Source organism: Emydura macquarii, unplaced genomic scaffold, assembly GCF_026122565.2.
Source record: "Emydura macquarii macquarii isolate MOO-44397 ecotype Brisbane River unplaced genomic scaffold, CSIRO-AGI_Emac_v2 contig_2205, whole genome shotgun sequence".
In the NCBI taxonomy this organism is placed as follows: Eukaryota; Metazoa; Chordata; order Testudines; family Chelidae; genus Emydura; species Emydura macquarii.
In genome coordinates, this window is record NW_027132342.1 from 21,255,633 (window position 1) to 21,276,565 (window position 20,933).

Here is a 20,933-nt window from a genome sequence, read left to right on the forward strand (position 1 = left end):
ATGCATTTATTTGTGACTTTTAAAATAAAACATTTAAAAATAATTTTATTGCATCTGTCACCTGCCAAGTTTTCAGGGTTCTGTATTTCCTATGGTACAGATGGTGACCGGCCATAATGAATTCCAATGGTTTGAAACTGAAGCTAAACAAATTCAGAATAGAAAGAAGGCACACATTTTTTATAGTGAGGGTAGTTAATCATTAGAACAATTTACCAATTGGATTCTCCATCACTTGCTGTTCTTTTAAGTCACAACCTGATGTCTTTCTAAAATATCTGCTATTACTCAAACAGAAATTATGGGCTTGATTCAGAAATTATTGGTTGAGGTTCTGTGGTCTGTGTTATGTAGGAGGTCAGATTAGATTATCATAGTTGTCACTCCTGGTCTTAAAATCTATGACAGTTATTTGCTCGGTTTAGGTGTTCATGAGGATATTTATTCTTAGACGGGATCCCATAATAGGTATAACTAAAAAACAATTTATTTTAAGAGAATTTCTAAATGCAAAGAGAGACATTCTGCAAAAGCGGAAATCCTGCAGCTTCTGTGACATATTACACAATGAATGAATTAGCAAGCTTAGAAAGAATTAACCCATCAACAAAATGACAACTATGATGCATTTCAAGGCAGCTGTACAGATTTCCTGGAGATTCATAACTGAGGAATGCTCAATGAATGAAAAAGAATAGCTTAATGTTTCCACTCTTATCTTTAATACCATTTCAGGTACTGCCCCCAAAGAGCTGATGGAGATAAATACTTATCTTATCTAATCTAAAGTGTCTGTCTACGGGCTTATATGGCCCATACTACTGTAGTTCTGAATGACTTGCTCATGCAAGCAGAATCAAGGGGCCTGGTTTGAAGAAGGCAAGCTCTCAATGCTTTGTGTAAATTTAGATCTCTTAAGCTGGGCATCTAGAAGTCAAGGCAACAAACATCACTAGTGAATTTTGAAAATTTAGGCTGCTGCTTTCAATTTTCCTTTGTTTCCTGTAACCTTATGTGTTTCTTAAATGAATCAAAATCATAAAGATATAAATTAAGAAAAAACAGTTCCCCCTGCACCTCCCTCAAACAGAACCTTTTTCAGAGAAAAATGCAGGACCTTAAAGTCAGGTCCTAAGAGGTGAAAAGCTTGTTTATTCACCTTAAAAATATATTTGTAATGTTTACAATGAAGTATATTCAGCATGTATATTCTGTTAGTGATCTTGTGTCTTTAACAACGTAACCAATGTTAATGGTTTTAAACAAAAATTCGCCTTTAAATGGATTTAGAATCCAAACATATGCCTAACGAGTTCATTGCAAAGTAAGAGTTAATTCATGCACACAAACAGCTAAATAAAGGTTGCAAGCTGAGTAGAATTATTTAGGGCTCAGAAAGAAATCTGGCATTTGCAGTCTGTCACTGGTTTTGAGAAGTCCGGTTCTGTCAATGTCATCACCACCCAGAGATATCCTGCAGTGTATGGATCACTGAGGGAGGGGACCATTTCTCTGGACTTTATTCATATAAAAGCAGAAGGAGGAGCTGTAGATAGAAGGTAACACAAAGGTGTAATATATGAGGAGCTTGGCAAATGGTTTGTGGGTATGAGAGTGTGTCTGTGCAAGTTTAGCTGGGTGAACATGCATGTTTTTGTTGATATTGCCGTTTTTCCTCAGGGCAACTGAAGAATCCATGTTAGACCGTCATATGACACCTTGCTTACCCCTGAGAGGAGACCTACATACAGGGCTATGAAGAGCTGTGTGACTCGTGAGATCCACCAGTTGAGTATCACTACCGTAGACGCTATCCACTTAGATGTTCAGCACCCTTAAATCCCACTTCAATTCTTGGGCATTGAGGGTGCTCAGCTCCTTGAAGGATTTGGCCCTGAATGTGTATGTGTATGAATGTGCAATTGGACCAAGCTAAAAATGCTGTGGAAATTTAACTTTTAAATATCCTGACTGTTGTGTATGTAACAATCTCCTCAAAGCTGTTGCACTAATATTGTGTCTTGCATTGAAGTTCCTCTTTGTGTTCATATAACCTCCCTCACCCCCACCCCCAGATTGATCACACTGTGAAATCAAGGTGCTTCATGTGTTGACTTCAATAGAAAACCTTTAAAATGGTCAGTGGTGTGAAGCTGCAGATATCCAGAAGAGACAACTGGAAGAAACAGTGCTCTCCTTGGCATGCTAAGGCTGTGGAATCATTTAGGCTGTTGAGGTGAGGGCTGGGGAGTATTTCTAGGAATAGTGGCATGAAATTGAGCCAAACGGATTTTAGGTGGAATATCAGGAAATATTTTCCAAGGTTTAAATCTCCTGGATGATGGGATAATCTCCAGATGGAAACCCTATGCTTGAGATATTTGAAATGAGTCTTGACCAAGCATTGGAAAATATGTTGCAGGGAGCAACCCTGCATTTGCCAAAAGATGGAGCAGGTGACCTATTATATCTTTGCCACTGATAATGTTCATGGTTTTATAATTCTCCAGGGCTTAGCTGATAGAGATAAACAGATAAACACCTTAGAAAAACCTCAGATAGACAGAGAGAGGGAGAGAGAGAGACAGAATTTGTTCATTGAGAGAAGACAGAACAAAAAAGGGCGAGAAGGTGGATATAAACCGGGATGTTGCTTCCCCCGACATCCACATGATACACGTAAGAGTAGTCAGTGAGGCTTCCAGAGAGAAGAGTGAGGAACAGTTGCCACCTGGTGGTAGGATAAATCCTGCCACCATCAAAAATACTAAGGGTCAGAATTTTAAAGGTATTTAGGTGCCGAATAGGAATTAGGAACCTAAATATCTTTAAAATTTTGGCCCTTAAGCGCAATATTTTTAAACATGGGCACGTAAAGGTATGCACCTAAAATCCATACCTAGACACAAAAATAAGACCTCACTTCAACAATATACTTAAACATGTGCCCAACTGTAAGCACGTGAGTTGTTCCATGTACTGTAATGGGATTACTAACATGCTAAAAGTTAGGCACCTAATGCATATCTGAATTAGGATTTAAAAGTGGATTTTCAAAGGTGCTGAGCATCTCTCATACTCGCTATCTCTGAAAATGGGATCACTTTTATTTAGATCTGTAAATATGGATTTAGATGCCCAACTTTACATACTCACATTTGAAAATTTTGGACTATGGAAAGAATTGCCTCTCACTAGAAGAAGACTCCTACTTAATATTATATATTGGCCTCAGTCTCTTCAATAACATAAAGGAATTTGTATTCAACACAACTCTATAGTTAATGTAAAAATCTGAGGACAGTGGTTGTGGTGTCCAAATATTCAGTACCACTGTTCAATTAACTTCACTTAGAGAGATATGTATACATAAGAACAGCCTTTGCAATAGGTAGAACTAAAGTGATCTAAGGGCTATCAGTCCTCCTGCTTCAGGACATAAGAGGTCAGGAGGAAATTATAGTATTGCACAAGTAGTGGCATTATGGTATTTGCATTAATGTTGGTGTGGTACTTTGGGAATGGAATGTGCAATACAGATGCCAAATATTACTTTATATTTACCTCTCAAGCATCTAGCAATGGGATTTGTAAGAACCAGGATCCCAGACTAGATAGACTATTGCTTTGTTTTGTTTTAACAGGAGGCAGAAGAGTAGGCTAGATACACACACAATCCATTCTGGTTCCTTTGAACAACACTAGGAGACTCTCACATTCTGTAGAAGGACTCCTCCTTACCCCAGGTAGGCAGGTGTGCAAGGTTTGCCTTAGGGGCACTTTTCCTTCATGAAGTTCTAACTTAAAACAAGTTCCTTGCATTACAGTGAGAGCTCCCATATGCTCTTTAGTGACTGACATATTTCTCCTGCCTTCCAGTTATTTATTTTTAATTAAAATTTGAAGAGCTGGTGAGAGGTGCCGGACTGACGGCCTTTGGAGTCTCAAATCTTCCATTAGCAGGACAGGTGCAAAGCACCAGTTTTTCCCTCTCCCTCCCCTTTCCCCTTCACATGCCTCAGTTCTGCCCAGGAGGATACAACTCTAGAGATCAGGGGAGCTCAGCCTCCGTGGCCCATTCAGTCCCTTGCCACTCTGTTGAGACTGTCAACAGTGGGACCAGTTAGTGCTAGTGCTGTTTGTAGTTTTTGGGCTGCTAGGTATTAGTCTCAGAGCCTCCAACTCATTTAGTGCAGGCTACCAAATATCCATAAGATGGGAATAATTGGAATTTACTCTGTATTATATTGAAACCTATTCCTCAGTGAATGCAGCTCACTCTTTGAGCTTAATCCCAGCCTGCAACACCAATCTCTTCTTGTATAATCTCCCAGAACAGCTGTGCCATGATTGCATTGTGGATTATAAAATGCCCATGTCTCTCAAAACAGCTGCTTGCTGGAAGGGAGAGCATTTAATAATCACAGGGTGTTGGGGGGCCCAGTGGGGTTGAGAGGAGATGAAGGAGAAAGAGCTTTAGAAGCAGTTTGTTTTCTTGAAAGATCTAGTTGGTAGATGCAGGAAAGAACAAGGCAAGGAGTGAGTTCTACAGCTGTGCCATCCACAAACTAAACGACAGCACGTCAAAGACCGACCAGCAAGGTAAATTCTACTCTCCTTTATTTCAGGAGGTTAGCTGCAGAGGCTTTGCAGATGCCGCTAAAAGTTGTCTGACCAGTTACTGGGAGCAGCTGCTTGGCTTTAGTAGAAGGAAACTTTTCTGGGTGTCTGAGGAAGTAATTCAGGTTTCCTTCTCATTTTCCTAACCAATGTTTTCTCTCTCATCTCTTCCATATTCTCCTTGCACCACCATTTTCTGTGTCCCTTCTTTTTCCCGTGCCCCAGTCCTAAGATATTTAGGAAATTTACACAGATTCTAAGGTGCTGCCACAAATAAAATTTAGATTAAAACAAAACAAAAAAATTGTTTTGACAAAATTCTCAGTGGAAAATATTGACTTCATAATTATAATAATTAATTATAAATCTATTTTTAGGAAATGCAAATAGAATAATTTTGACCAAAAAATGCTGAAAACTGGAAAACTTGGTTTTCAGCAGAATATTTTCAGTTTTCAGGTTTTTTGCTTTCAGAAGAAAAGTTGAATATTTTTGAGGAAAGCAGACACTTTCCATAAAAAATGTATTTTGTTGACAACCTTATCTTCATCAGAAAAAATGTATTGTTGGAAAAATTTTCCACCAGCCCTGGCCACAAACCCTTAACTAATAATGTGCAGGTGGCAATCATCTGCTTCCTGGAAACGGTGAGGTCAAAAATGCTTTCACGTTATGAGATTGAATGAGTAACTCTGTAATGATGACAACACCTTTTCCAGCATCATAAACAGGGAGATTGCTGAGTAACTGGCAATGGATTCTCTCAAGAGGAGGAAACAGAAGCCTGAGCAACAGACTTTGAAGGGAGAGGGGAGGCCATTCTCAGAAGTTGGGTAGTTTCTTACCTTTGCTCAATGCAGTTTGCTAGGGTACATTTGTGGTTCCTGCAGTGTTTTGAGGCTATGTCTACACTTACAGCGGTATGCGGAGTACGGACATTGCACATCCCTACCACGGGTACACATACAGTGTAGATGGGAAGGCACTGCTTAGGCGAGTAGAGTAAAGACACACTAGAACCTTAGGGTACATACCCCACAGTCTCTCTATGCCCAAGCAGTGCCTCACACATCTACCCTTTAGAGTCCTGCTGCCGGAACCCTTCCCCACCACAGGGAAAAGCTCCGGCACTGAGGAAAGGCTCTGGCAAGTGGGACACTCCTTGCTTCACTTTACAGTGTGGATGCAGCCTGGTTTTCACTGCAGTGTGCAACTACACATACTCTACATGCTGCTGCCAGCGTAGACCAGGCCTTCTTTGTGATGCAAGGCTATTCAATCCTACTCCCACCCCAAGAGGGGAAGTGACTCCATCTCAGGCACTGTCCTTTAATAATCAGACTTAATGAGCTTTCTGGTTGGCAGAGCAGGGGTTGTGACCTCCTTGGGCCATACCCTTGTAATTTATCATGAGTGAGGCAGCATTCAGGCTAACATTATTATTGATTTTTGGTTGTGCCCCAGATGTGCCAGGTGTGAAAAGGGGGTGGTTCCTGCTTCGGGGAGCTCACAATGTAAAGGCAGACAGACAAGCAGGCAGAGGTTAGGGGAAGGGGAACAGCAGGAGACAATTTATGTACAAGTCAACTTTATCCATGGTAAGCAGCACAGCTGAACTAGGTTTCTGAGAAAGTCTTAAAATGGAAAGATAGGAGCCATGTCAATGAGTGCGGGGAGGTTTTACCATGCATTGGGGATGCCACATGGAAGAAGGCACGGAAGCAATTACCTGAGAATCTGGCAGCCGGACAGATAACATCTAAACACTCTACGGAGTGTTTTGTTGGAAGATCTCAAGAGAAAATCCCAAAGCTCTGCGGGACATGGTGTGGGTGTGAGGGTGCTCTACCCTCTGAGTGAGAAGTGGCCCAATGCCCTGACATACTAAGGTGCTGTTGGAATCGGTGTCTTTCAAATGAGCTGTAACACGAAGCCTCTTATTATCATGTAAGATCTTCATTGCACTTTTTGCAAGATCAGGGACATTGCCAGCCCAGTGCCCCACTCAAATTCTGATTTAAGGTGTGGTAACTTCCTGTGAGGGAAGTCTGTTTAGTGGGGAGTCAGGATTCCTAGGTTCTCTTCCTGAGTCACTGATCAGGTGTGTGACCTTGGTTAATTCATGTAACCTTTTTCTGCCTCAGTTTCCCTATGAAAAAAGACTGTAATCATGGTTACCTCTCATAATGTGGGGCTAAATTAATTAACCATATTTGAAAAAAACCCAACAACAACGCTTTGCAACCCTTGAATAAAACGTGTTATGGCCATACAAATTTGCATTTAATTGGGTGCAATAGTCTTCTTCACTTCCTGTCCAAAGCTGTGGCAGGATGTTTCTGGGAGCTGTATAACTGCAAGCCACCGCAGAGGTGGTTGCATGTCAGGGCCCTGATCATCCCATCAGTTTTCTGCATGCAGCTCTCACTGAAGAGAGAGACTCCACTCACTCTGTCACCGAAGGATTATTCCCTAGAAGACACTATTCTCCAGTACCTTTGTTCAGTCCAATTTTAAATGGCTGAAGCAACCCCTTCCCTCAAATGACTATTCCACAGTCTAAGGACTCATGCTATCAGGAAAGGGGTCCTCATTTCTGAGAGAGGTAATGAGATGCCCTGAAGATGGCAGAATGTCTTCTGTCTCCTCCCTGCCCTCACACACACTTACACACTTTGGTGGGAAATGACACAGGTCCAGAGCCTCAAAGGTATTTAGGTTCTGACTTGCAGTGAAGTCAATGGCCATGAGGGTATTGTTGAGGGTGTGGGTCATTGTGCATAGTAAGGGAGATGCATGGCTGGCATGTGAGTCCTTCATGTTTGTTTATTGCAGATGGAACTGCTGAAGATCCTGCCCTGGCGTCGTGCTGTCTTGGCAGTGGTCCTGAATCTGCTGGCTCTCAGTCTCTCTACCACAGCCTTGCTTGGCAGCTACTGGTGTGTTGGGACCCAGAAGGTGCCCAAGCCATTGTGTGGAAAGGGCCAAGCCACCAAGTGCATTGGTGTGCACGTGTCCACGGACGGAGGTGCTAGCAATTCTTCATCCCAGGACGTCGTGCACTACAGCTGGGAGACCGGGGATGACCGCTTTGCCTTCCGATACTTCCACACTGGCATGTGGCTTTCCTGTGAGGAGAACATGGAAGGGCCAGGTAGCATCTCCATCAAGGCAGCCTCAGCCTCTTTCTTATTACAGCACAATGCCTTTACTACCAATGAAAGCGCCAGGCTGGCAACACTAGGGACAGGAGCCTTCTCCATAGGCCCAGAATAGGTAGAGTTGGGACAGTGGCAGTACCGCCTCCCCCCTTCCACACACCCTGCCCCACCAATATACTTCATCCCTTGTGGAGGGGAATGATGGGGGAAGGGGAAGGGAATTGAATGGGCCTTGGAGACAAGATGAGACTGCCAACAAAAAGGCATCTTAGCACTATTTGCCATGGTGGTGGTTTTATAACGTCCACATCTGTCCCAGCATGGACTGGAGTGAGCCCCCCAGTTCATGTCACATTCACTAGGGAACAGAGTCTGTGCAGGGAGCGACAGAGCCATGTGCTTTATGCAGTGCTGATAACAGCTGCAGGTTTCCGTGCAAGTACCATGACAGTAGGTGTTTTTCTTAAAGCCCTAGGCCCCGGAGTCTTCTGAATAAGAGGGAATTTCAGCTGTCATTTAAACCCTCTCCCTCCCCTACCCCCACGTTTCTCTCCTTCAGAGTTGTGGAGAAAAGCTTGCAGGGCAAATGACCAAGTGGCTTACCTTTAAAAGCTCATGATTTGGGGGGACCTGACTCATGATTTTTGAATGCTTGGCACTGGCAATCCTCTTCATGCCACCTTTGTGCCAACCAAATTCTGCCTGTGCTGGGAGGCCGCTGGGGCTTCCAGTGCAAATTAGAGTGGTGGTGGCTGTTCTAATTTATGGCAACCTTACCCAGGCTGCCTATGCACTGCTCCGCAGCCGAGAGCCCTTTAAACGTGCCTCCCGTCACCCTGAGTTGCTCCTCCCACCTTTTCCCAAACTCCCTGGGGCTTTTGTCAGCCCCATGCCACACCTGCTCTGGGGGAATTTTCCCCATGCTACTCTTTATGCCCTGGCATAGAGGGGTCAGAAGAGGGATCAGAACTAGCCCCAAAGACAGCAAACAGCTAGAGTGAAACTAATAATACAGAAATGAAAGGCTCGTTGGCCAATCCCCATTCCTCTGTGTCAGCCAGCATTCCCCTTCTCAAACACACACACAATGTAACATTAGTTAAAGAAGCTATTATGTCCACTATTTCTCCTTCTGCTAGTGGCTGGGATCAGAGCTTGAAACCAGGGAGGTCACAAATTAAAAGCTGGATGACAATTAAAAAAAAAAAAAAAAAAGCGTCCATCACTCTCAGGTCTTGATGAGAGGACTGGTTTGCTCTGGGCATTGTCAAGAATGGTTCAGAACAGGGTTATCTTAGGTGGGACTGGTTAAAGCTGTGATTAATTTCCATGGCAATAGCCAGGATGAGTTGGGAATGAGACCGCACCATTTGACTGAATTCAAGGTGTTTTCAGAGATTTAATGGGCCTCTGGGCAGTACTGGATTGACAGCGATGCTTGAAGGGAGGACAGGAGATCCAATAGATATGGATTTTAGTAACACATTTGGTACAATTTTTCATGAACTCAAGCTCTCAAAATGTATTCAAACTGGCTTGAATATAGTCCCTGTTATGTGTCTAGAAAGCAGGTCCAAGGACCAGAAACAAAGGATTATGATCAGCGGCAAAATATTGAGTTGGGGGAAGGAGTCTCATGGGGACACTGCACAGATCAGCATTAGGGCCAGTGTTACTAATAACTTCATTAAAGTCTAGATGAGGTAGTGAACAGTGAGTTAATGAAATTTGCAGATGGTACCGAGCTGAAAGGAATCCTGAACACTACCGAGAGGAAAGAAATAATACAAGGGACTTAGAGAGATTAGAATTGTGGGCAGAAAATAACAAGATGAGATTCATCTGGGAAAAAAGTGCAAGCTAATATATCTGGGGGGAAATAATCTGCCATAGGGAGATTCAGTGGGAAGCAGAACTCTGGCAAGCAGTAATACTAAAAGAGACTTTTAGGGATTATAATGGGATTAGACAAAAGTTTGCATTGGGATATGGCAGCCAAAAAGGCCAAAGCAATTTTGGATTGTGTATGCCTAAGGATACGGAGGTGATAGTGATTCTGTATCGAGGGGAGAGTCATAGAGCCCTGCAAAACTGGGAATATCCTCTTTATAACCACGGATATCCGCAGACCATTTCTTGTGGATCACGGGTCGGCTGGTCATGGAGGTCAGGACCTCTGTGACTTCTGGGGGAGCACTGGAGCAGCTGCTAGCCAGGGGTGCAGCAAACAGCTGATCAACTGTTAGGCAGCTGGCAGGACTCAACAGCTGATCAGCTGTTAGGCAGGCAGGCTCCTCAGCTGATGGAGGGCTGCTGGCTCCAAAACAGCTGATGTGCAGATGCGGCTACCGTTAAATTGAAAAGAGGGAAGGCGGATTGCAGCGGGGTAAAATTTATTCCAGCAGATACAGATTGGATGCAGATCCACATTTTTGTATCCGTGCAAAGCTCTAGAGATTCAGGGTTTCCTTTGGGGAAGGGCTATCCTGTTCTTCATAAAAGCTATGTACTTCATGGGGAGGGATCTGGGAGTGCTACTTTCTGTGGGATCAGTGTCGAGTGAAAGTTCCATGTCCTAAGTGGGACCTTGCTTGTCAAGTGCCTATTGCATGAGCTCCTTAGCTAGCAGAGGCTGGAATTAAGATGAGGAATGCAGCTGAGATTATAGCTGGCATAAGGGGCCCGGTAGAGTTTAGTCTCCTTCATAGGTACAGCAGAGCCTGGAATTTGCATAATATATGTGGACATCTCGCTGCCACTGTAATCAGGGTCTTGTGGTTTAGCTTTCATGGAAACAGCAGGTCACTGTGTATCTTCTGTAGAAGACAGCTAAAGCTGGAAGTTGGAAACATCCTAAATGGAGGGCAAACAAACCACCGAACTTGTCCAAAACCTGTGGAAACCAACCCTAGTTCAGAGAACTTCAGCATATTTGGGGTTTGTAACACACCCAAACACCATGCAAGTTTTTCCTGGTTTTGGGTTTCCTTAAAAGAGTTTCAGACACCTTAAAAATAACCCTGGGTGAAATCCTGGCCCCAATGAAGTCAAAGGAAGTTTTACATTTGACTTCAGCCTGGCCCAGATTTCACCTGCTGCAACTGCAATATTGAAAGAGCTGTCACATAGAAGTTACAACCGCTGCCAGTATAGATGGGTAGGAGCTTATGGAAGTGACAATATTTAATGGTATGGTGAGCCAAGGTTATAACTACCCAGGCAAAACATTTGACTAGCACCTCAAATGTCGTGCTATCCAGGGTTATGTCAATGGGGGTTCAAAGATCCACTGATACAGTGGAAAGAGACTTCAGTGTTTGTGTAGCTTCTAAAAAATTGAGGAAATTACCAGATAATAATTTTAATTAAGATAGTGTATGGTTGTGGATAAATATTATTTGCTTTAAAATTTAATTGGAAAGTTGTAGTTATTCTAAATAACTTTTAAAAGGGAGGACATTTGTAGTTATGATTTCATGAATAACCTCAGCTCCTGTATCCTTATCTACCATCAACCTAACAAGGATATGCTTCAAATCTTACAACTCTGGATATTTTAAAAATATTTTTAAAACATCATACATGCTACAGCCAAGTCAATGCCCTTCTTTCTGCCATGGTCAATAGGCAATGATCTAGCTTAGTTTGGTGCATGGGGTATTCTGTCTTGTGTGTGTTGAGTTGATTGGATGCCCATTGAGAAGTGGCCTGGCGTGAGGTCTCTGACGCATATCAGAAAGTTATATATGAAGTTTCTAGTCTATATATGGAAGGCAAAGGGGGTAGATTAGAGTTCCATGTCTCATAGTGAAAAAAGGTGGACTTTATACGGAGATTAGAATATCTATTGTGGTTTTCTTATGATAGTTGGAAATTGGATTGGGACAAGAGGCACCTCTCTGGTTTGTTTATGGAGAGTAAGAGGGAAAAAGATGGTGTGTTTGGCAAATAACAGGCAGGCAAATAGAGCATGGACCATGTGCTGGGTTTGAGTTTGAGGGTTTGTGACTGATACTGGAAAATCATGAAACAGACTAGTGGGGTGGAAGAAAATTTATGATCTCCAAGCTGAAGCTGGCAGGGATGACGTTATAGAGTTAAAGCAGCTTGTGGAATTTTTCAAGCGCAAAAGAGCATTTTCTCTCATCACAGCTTTCTATTAATGTTTTGAATTTATAGCTATTTACTTATACTTAACAGTATTTAATTTTTTATGAATGTACACCAGTTATCTCATAAGAACCCATCTGCACTAGACAGACAGACCATTGTCCTTCCTTCCTTATCTTTCCACACTGGATTCCCAAAAGAGATCAAAGCAATTATCTCTTTGGACAGAGGCAGCAGACTCTAGAAGACCTTAAGATAGGTAGAGTCTGCAGGCTCGAGAAATGAAAGAGGCAACTAAGGTGGAATTTTTCCCCCTCTGTCCTCCCCTACCAACCTTTGAGAATCCACATAATCTGAGCTTGATTGTGTTTGCATTTCAGATGAGAAATGTCGTAGCTTCATTGAGCTTTCACCCCCGCGGAGAGAGGTAAGAACAAGTCTTTTCTTTTTCTCACTTGCCTAATGCATTGTCTAGGGATCAGGAAACGTCAGCAGGTTGAGAAGATGCTATTGGCATCTAAAGAGTCGAAGTGAAATCCTGGCTCACTGAAGTCAGAGAATTGAGGATTTCACCCCAGATGTTTACCCAAAACATCTGGCATTTGCCCGCAAACACTAGAAATCTCAACCTTCCTCACATAATTTCTGGTACTTCCTGCTGTCAACCCAACTGGAAATGTGGCAAAGATAGCCTTTTTTGCTGTGTTTCAGCATGTCCAATCCTAGTCATAACCCACAAAGCATACAGGTAGGCAGTAATTAAATAGTAATAAGTAGATAATTAAGTAGATAAATAGTAATTAAATGCAGCTGTGCCATTGACTCACTGGATGATAACTTCTGCCAAAAGTTTCAAATATGACCACCATTTTTTGGGTGCTTCAATTTTTGGTCCCAACCTGAGACACCAGAGGTCTGAATTTCAGTGGTTCTGAGCATCCACTACTCCACCTGCATAGGAGCTGTGAGTGATGAAAGTATCTGTAAATTAGACTCTGAGGATGAAATCCTAGCCCCGCTGAAGCCAATGGCAAAACTTCCATTGACTTCCAAGGAGCCAGGATTTCATTTTATGGGTCTCAGTTTGGCCATTGTTTTTGGGTGTCTGCTTTTGAAAATGTTAGTCCTGGGTTCTCTGGAAAATGGCACTAATAATGCTTACCCCACCTTTGTAACACACCTTGAAATCTACAGAAGTTAAATATAATAGAGAGAAAAGAATTCTTAGTATTAACAAGCTACGCTTCCAGAAGCATGCAAGAGACCTACTTTCATTTTTAGTTTGAGTCAGAAATCTCGACTGTAGGTGTCCAAATCTAAAACACATATACAGGGTCTATGGCCAGATTTCCATGGGTTGCTGTGCAGGGTGGGGTTTTGCTGTGGATTATTCTCTGTTCAAGGAAGGGGAGTTTTGTGTTTTTCTGTACAGGGATTGCATTATGATGAATGGCTGGGAGAGGATAAGATGCTGTTTCATTTTATCTTTATTCTTGCAGCTTGTGTCAGTGGTGCCCAGACCCTGGGATATGTAGCTCATAATATTAACATATACATCTAACTAAATAATAAAGTGCCTTGTTCTCCTTGGGAATAACAAATCTGTATTTTTACTGATGGCACTAGGTAGTTGAAAACCAACCTGTAGCCACAATGGGAGCTATTTCTCCAGGGTACCTTAAATGTTTGTGCTATGCCTAACCCTAACCAACTTGGCATGAACACATTATTAAAGCACAAGGTCATCTGCCTATCTTTCTGTATTAATTAGTTGTAACAGAATAGCGTGGTGTTATACATGATCCACTACTAGGCTCAAGTCTTCCTTACAGTAGGATTTCTTACTGCTATAAAGGAACAGTCAGAAAGCTTACTGTATTTAAATGACAATTATTCTAACAGGTAGAACTACAGGCTAAGTAAACTCTACAACAGAGGGACAAAAACAAGAGTGGGAATTATTTGTGAACTTACAGAATGTAAAATGATATCCAGAAATGGTTCTGCAAGAACTTGGTATAAATAGATGCTTCCCTGTCCTTATCAAAACCTGAACTATACTGAATAGGGAGAATTAGTCTCTCCACTCACCCTGAACTCCTCCTGCACATGGTCTATATGGCTGATTTGGGGACAACCCAGAGATCACTTTTCCTTCACTGGAGTAGTAGGAGGGATGAGGTGAGCAACTGGAGTCTCGAGTCTTCCTTAGCTTGAGGCTTAAAAGGCAGCTCAGGCTTTTCCCATACAATCACTTTCCACCTGCGCAGGGAGTTGGAGCTCACATTCTTGGCGCAAAGCCAGACTCCCCATGCGTGGGATCTCTGCTTCTGTGCTCAAAGACTATCCTGTTCAAGCCTTGTTATTAGCCAAGGTAGAAGAGAAGCTTGTGGAACTGGCATCCCTGGTCTCCCGGGTGACTCTGTGATGTCACCTGTCGAGTACATGGCTAAGATCCCAAACTCCATCGCACTTCAAACTAAGGCCATTGCTAATTGCACAGGGGATGAAATAGGACTCCTGCATGTCTGATTTTCAAATGGTCTTGTACAGATCCAAATTAGTATCCATAACATTTTATATAATTGGAGTAGTTTAGAATATCTTGTAGGAGAGTGGAATAGTGTCTATAGAAGTTAGTGGAGTGTACAGTATATTTCATATTTAATACAATATCCACATCTGTTGTTATTATATAGTACAATATTAAATTAGAGACGGGGTGCCAAATCTTGGCTGCATTCCATCCCCTGTTCACTACAGGAAAGCAATTGGTCCTTCCCTATGGAAATGGGTGAAGAGGGAAGAAAGTGAGAGGGACAGGACTCCCTGGGTGGCATAAGGCTGGCATAAGGGCTCTATGTTGCATTCTCCCCTATAGCTCCTGTCATAGGCTCAGACCAGAGGGGGGCATGTTGGAAGAAGGAGGGAGTGTAGCTGAAATGCACTGGGCTCTGGCTAGTTTGAGCTGCTGGACAGTCCCAAAGCCACCTCCTCCCTCTCTTGCTGTGAAAGGTACAGCTCAATTTCAGGCCTAGGATGGCTATTAGTAGTGGTTAGAGCAGGGGACTGGGAGACAGAAGATCCCAGAACAGAGATGTTACAGGACCCCTGTGTATAAATTCATCTTCTGACTTTTCTGAATTCTACTCAGCTGCCCTAGAAGTACCTGTGCAGAGGACCCACACAAGACCTATGTATATAAGTTAAACCCTAATTTGAAGGCTTAAGTGGTATATACACCCTCTTCAGACCATCTGCACAGTGGTCAAGGTCATCCCTGCAGAATAGCCACGTTCTTTGTTGCTGATGTCTGAATTCACTTGGCATTGCTCAGATGACTGTGGGGTATGTCTGGAGTCCTCTGTCTCTTCCCAGTCTAGGATGGGGATCTGTTGGGGTCATGGTCGGGAGGGCTGTGGCAGGTCATGACCCTATTTTGTGCTGACTCTGAGAGGTCTCTTCTTTCTTTTGGTTCGTGGCAGGAATCCTGTGGCTGTCGTTGGGGTCGGAGATTGTCTACATCAGCTTGCTGCTCATTAGTTTCATCCTGCTGCTGCTAGAAATGCTATACACTGGGAATCCAGTCTGCGGGCTGAAGCTCAATGCCTTTGCTGCTGTCTCCTCTGTGCTTTCGGGTTGGTGCCCTACTGCAGGCATGGGGTCATGAAGGCATTCTTGGGTTGCAGCACGTGTGGCCCAGGACAGGGAGTGAAAGTTATCCAAGTCCTTCAGGGAAGAAAGTGCAGCCAAGATCTCACACATTCATTTGCCTCAATGCGGAGCAGGAGGGAAAAGGGGCCACGGAGAGAATGGGGCAGTGAGAGAGAGAAGAAAATGAGCAGAGTTGGGGAGAATACAGGAGACTCAAAGGACAGACGATGACACAAGGAAGGGGAGCAGGGCCCAAGGGTGGGGATTACTCAGCTACTGACCCTGCCAAACAGAAGGATGAATTTGGCTCTAAGCCTTGGTTCCTAGATAGCAGGTGGCCCTGGCCTCCACTGTGACAATTTTGCCTTCCTGTCCTCTTGCTCTAGGCCTGCTTGGGATGGTGGCTCACATGATGTACTCACAAGTCTTCCAAGCGACGGTCAGTCTGGGGCCAGAGGACTGGAGACCGCACTCGTGGGACTATGGCTGGGCTTTCTAGTATGTGCTCTGTGAGGCTTTCTTCACAACTATACAGCTATAGCCTACAGCTGTAGGCTTCAGTCACACACCACCCTTCCTGAACCCACCTACTAGCTCCCTTACCCATGAAGACAGCTCCAGTATGGCTTCCCCAGTGCTGCTTCTCTGTCATCCTTTGGCTTTTGCCTCTACCCTTGTCTCATGTGATGAAGGATAACCAACTAGGTCACATCCTTTCATCTTCCCTGACTCAGTGCTGAATTGCTCCCTGAAACATATATTCCCCAGTGTTTTGTCCGGTCCAATTTTCAATGGCCCACGATAGGGAGCTTCCACCACTTACCTTGAGAAACTATTCTACAATTTAGTAGACCTCCCTATTTCAACAAAAAATGATAAAAGAGTTAGAAAAAAACCCTGACCTATCAGAAAAGGTTTTTAAAAAAACCCTGGGCATGGTTAGTCTTAGAAAAGACAATTCAAATATGTAGAGGGCTGTTAAAAGGATGGTGGTGAATTGTCCTCCATGGCCACTGAAGCGAGGACAAGTAATAGGTTTAATCTACAGCAAGGGAGATTTAGGTTAGATATTAGGGAAAAACTTTCTAACTACAAGGGTAGTTAAGTTCTGGAATAGATTTCCAAGGGAGGGTGTGGATTCCCCACTACTGGAGCTTTGTAAAAATAGGTTGGATGAAGACATTTCAGAGATTGTCTAGGTTTACATGGTCCTGCCTCAGTGCAGGGGGTTGGACTGGATGAGATCTTGAGGTCTTTCCCAGATCGACATTTCATTTCTATGATTACCAAATGGTTCTGAGTATTCAACCTAACCTGTCCTTTTCAGAAAAGAAAAGAACACCACTGTCCACTTGCAACTGCTGGGGGAATTGACAGAAGCTAAATGTAATTGCAAACTAATGTTTGACCAGGACACGGGCTAACTTACAAAGGGCCATGGCACCTTGAATGACCGTGTATTGTGAAGGTCTCTCTATTACCTGTGTTTATATCTAAAGCTATATCTATGCTAGGAGGGAGAGGTGTTTTTCCCCTGTTCGTGTACACATACTCATTCTGGCTCGGTGAGAACTAACGAGAGTATGAATAGCAGTGCTGGTAACAGTAGCAGGCCTGAACCGTGCGTACGGACCCATCTGAAATGGCTGGGTATGAACGCAGCACAGCTCAGTCGTGCCTCTGCTACTGCTGCCAATGCTACACTGCTATTCACAATCACGCTAGCTCAATGAGTCCATGCGAGTATACATACGTGAGCAGGGGAAATCATACTCCTAGGTCATAGCTTAAAAGCCAACGTCTCCAGCAGCACAGTGCCCCCTGACAACATGCTAGGGTATTGGCTCAGTGCTGAGTCGGAGGGCTGAGCATCATCAAATTCATTTCCTGATGTTCCCTGCATAATCCATGTAAACACTGACCGGGTCCAACCCTGCTGAGCTCGTGAGATCTGACGACCACCTAGAGCTTCAGGCTAGAGTAAGTGCCCTGATATTCACCATTAGCCCTTTCTCTGGAATCAGATTCATCCATCCTCTCCGTTTCATCATGGTTTGCTTATAAAATGGACACAACCATGCATTTTAATGTAGAAGGGGGCATCTCAGGGCTCAGACTCCCATCAGTGACAATTTGAACTAATCAACTGGGTATTATTTTGCAGCTTGTCTGTAAAATCATGCCTAGACATTACAGTGCCTGACGCTCTGTAGAAATGATTCTCCAGAATCTCTCCTCCCTTGTGTTTTCACAATCTGTCTCCATTGCCTCCTTCTATGTGGGCTTCCCGTTGATTGCATCATTCAGTATTATACTTTCTCTGCAGTTATGAGACTGCAGTCCTGACCATAGCTGCCTTAACGCTAGATCCAACATACATTTCCATATACTGCTCATATGCACCATGCCTGCTCTATGTAGGTCTATCACCACTTATACACAGTGCGAGCGGATCCTCATAAGTGTAGTGAGCATGCTTTAAGGAAGCTGGTATTGGTGCGTCCAAGATAGCGAGCACAGTGCCTACTGCTCACTATTGGGCCTATGTTGTCATGAGTCATAGGGTACAGTGCCTCTTCCACAGGATAGCAGGAGCCTCTCCTTTAAGAGGGAAATAGGCATAGCACTAGAGACCATGGAGTCCCGATAATGATGTTGCGGGGAGGGGAGGGTCCCTTGGTGTGACTCAAAGAGATGTTAGGAAACTCTGGGATTAGGGGAACATAACTGGAATACAAAAACCTTTCAGATGTGACCAGACCACTGGTACATTAAATTTGGGAGCTGCCTTCAAGCAGCAGCTAATACCTAGTGTTTTGGGGGAACACAAAAACTCCAGTAAAACCATCTGGCCAATGAGGCTATGTTGCACGGCTAGGAGGGAAGCAGGAAGGTTCGTTCCTGACCCAGACAGTGATCAGCTAATAGCGTAAAGCATGAGATTAGATTACCGTAACTACGTTATTGGCCATAAATGACCCAGGCCTTATTAAATCTAGTTGCAGTGTTTGGCTTTGGAACCTCTGGCTGCATTGTACTCCACTGACTGACTGGGGAAGTATTTTTTTGCATTGGTTTCAAGTTTACTTGCCATTAATGTCAAGGGACTCTAAACCAATCCCAGCTTGAGGTATGGGACAGTATAAAAGAGAGGGCCTAAACGGCTTGCCCTGTGCCCTTCTTACTCTCGTCTCTGATCAAGTCCCTAACTTCTGCCATTCTAAATAATTTTATTTACATATTTCATCTCTGCAAGCCTGGTTGCAGAGCTTTTTAGACTCAGCTCTGTCTTAAAATAATGTGATCAACACTGAACACAAATGATGTAATGTTCTGTCCATTAGGACATTCGCCAAAATGCCTTTTTTTATTTTAACTGACGTTGCATACTGGGCAGGTACCCTCACTGCTCCACAATGAGTCATGAGTATTATTCCTTGGAAAATCATGCAGTTTCAAATATAGACACAAACAAGGTTTTTTATTTTTGCCACTGAGTTAATATTAGCTAACTTGAATTTGAAGGGTTGGTTTCTTTCTGTAATGATCTTATGAAAAGACCATATCAAAAGCTATTTGAAAACAAGACAAAAAGTGGCCATCAGGTCCCATAGCAAGTGGTTAACGTAACTGAGGAGGATTGCAGAATGTACAAAATATTCAGGAGCTACCTGGTTAGCCTGCTATCCTAAGCGGTCTGCCTCATGATCATGCTTTCCTGATGCAGATTGTCCAGAGTTCTCCTGTCATTTTCTCTCTCTTCATCCATTTTTTTTTTTCTTACAGCATTTCCCCACCTCTTTTACTACTGTAACAAAGCTAACTACATTTTACCCCATTGTTTGGGGGAAAGGAGGGGTAATGGAGGCAGGATAAAGCACAAGGGTTAGAATGGCTTGGAGCGGGGCTAGAGCTCTGGTCTGGCTAGTTGATGTCCCTCTCTAATTAGTGGATATTCCAGAAGAAGGCAATTAGCCTCTTCCAATGCATCTGGTTCATTTCATCACATACTTCTCAGACAAGGGAAGACTTTATTAAGATCTTCATTGCATGTGCTGTTCTCCTTCCGCTCTCATAGCATGGCCTGGGCCTCCTTCACCTGCTGCATGGCCTCTGCTGTCACCACCCTCAACACCTACACCAAGACCGTGCTGGAGTTCAAGCGTAACCACATCAAAGGCTATGATGGGAGTTTCAAGGACCAGTCCCAGCACCACCAGTGCTTCATGCAGCAACAGCACCCCAGGGAGCAGATGAGCAGCTACTACCAGCACCGAGACAAGGTTCTCCACTCCGTCTCAGAGGGGGTCGACTTCTACTCTGAGCTGCAGCAGAAGGTGCTACAGCGGGAACCTGATCTGGAGCTAGATGAGGTCTTGGGACAGTCCATGGGGGAAGATCACTGCTAGGGAGGAGGACAGGCCGCTTGGGAAGCGGTAGGGAGATTTAGGTCTGAACCAAATACTAACAACATGGTTAACAAGTTCTCTGGGGTTCTAGTTCATTTCTTTAACACTTCTGGGGGGGTGGAAGGAGGGGAAGGCATGTGGTCACTGCTATATGTGTCTCTGGGCAGCACTGCAGGGACACTTACAGTGACAGTGGGGATCATTTTACTGAAGCTGGTCTGCAGTGGGTGAAGTTTGTTGCGGGAAATGTTACCATGTCAGTCATGAATGGTAAATGCACAGGCCACTTCCACAGGAAACTGTTATGCCGACTGTTTCCTGGGGCTCCTGCACTGCCATAGAGGTGCTATGGGAACCTTTCCAGTGCCAACAGTACCACCAAAATGAAATGGGCACATCCAGTGGGTACCGTACCAGCTGCCAGCAATTATAATCACGTTGTTTTCACCTCCAAATGATAAGCCCCTGAGACTTTGGGCTATGTATGCCCAGCTCCATTTGCCACACAACTTGAAACAGTTCTTATTTTTCAAAACACCCAGTGGGCCGGAAAATGTCACCTCTGGCCCTTTTGGATTTTCCAATCAAAATCCGTTTGAGTTAAACTGGCTCCAGCCCCTCCCCCAGAACAGCCAGAGAAAACAGGAGTTTCCCACTGGACCGGGGATGGAAAGGGGTTCTCATTCTCCACTCACCTCCCAGTCACCTCTTCCCTCCTCCACCCACTTAGCCCTCTTTTAAAGCATCCATCATCTGTGATATCCATCACCGCCAGCCAAGTCCTACCTGCTCCTGTCCCCTCTGAGGTTCCCTTCCACACACTGTGCACCCAACCCCTTCTCTCTGGGGCTCCCGGCTGTGTGCCTCACTCCATTCTTTCCCCCTTCAGGATCCCTGCCCATTGAGTTCCCACACAATCCCCTCAAGGGTGCAATGGTGGCGTCCTGTTTGCTATTCACTCCCCAAGTGCCCTCAGGGG

At 44.0% G+C, this 20,933-nt stretch overlaps 1 protein-coding gene across 2 annotated transcripts; it reads left to right on the forward strand.

Moving 5' to 3' along the window:
• Positions 1 to 7,443: 7,443 nt before the first annotated feature.
• On the forward strand, positions 7,444 to 20,030 carry GSG1 (germ cell associated 1). 2 transcript variants are annotated; one of them, XM_067559663.1, is made up of 5 exons: positions 7,444 to 7,774; positions 12,272 to 12,328; positions 15,377 to 15,529; positions 15,932 to 16,043; positions 19,624 to 20,030. In XM_067559663.1, exons 1-5 carry the CDS (start codon positions 7,456 to 7,458, stop codon positions 19,952 to 19,954), a joined length of 972 nt encoding a protein of 323 aa, XP_067415764.1. In that variant the 5' UTR covers positions 7,444 to 7,455; the 3' UTR covers positions 19,955 to 20,030. The 2 variants fall into 2 exon arrangements, with proteins under 2 accessions (XP_067415764.1, XP_067415765.1); XM_067559664.1 differs by lacking the exon at positions 15,377 to 15,529 and adding an exon at position 13,225 and having other exon boundaries at positions 12,272 to 12,318.
• Positions 20,031 to 20,933: the final 903 nt, after the last annotated feature.

Excerpts from the sequence above, each read along its gene's own strand:
- GSG1 (XM_067559663.1), top strand. The coding sequence starts at position 7,456 with ATGGAACTGCTGAAGATCCTGCCCTGGCGTCGTGCTGTCTTGGCAGTG. Across the intron at positions 7,775-12,271 it reads GGAGAACATGGAAGGGCCAG|ATGAGAAATGTCGTAGCTTC; the intron begins GTAGCATCTCCA and ends TTTGCATTTCAG. Across the intron at positions 15,530-15,931 it reads TGTCTCCTCTGTGCTTTCGG|GCCTGCTTGGGATGGTGGCT; the intron begins GTTGGTGCCCTA and ends CTCTTGCTCTAG.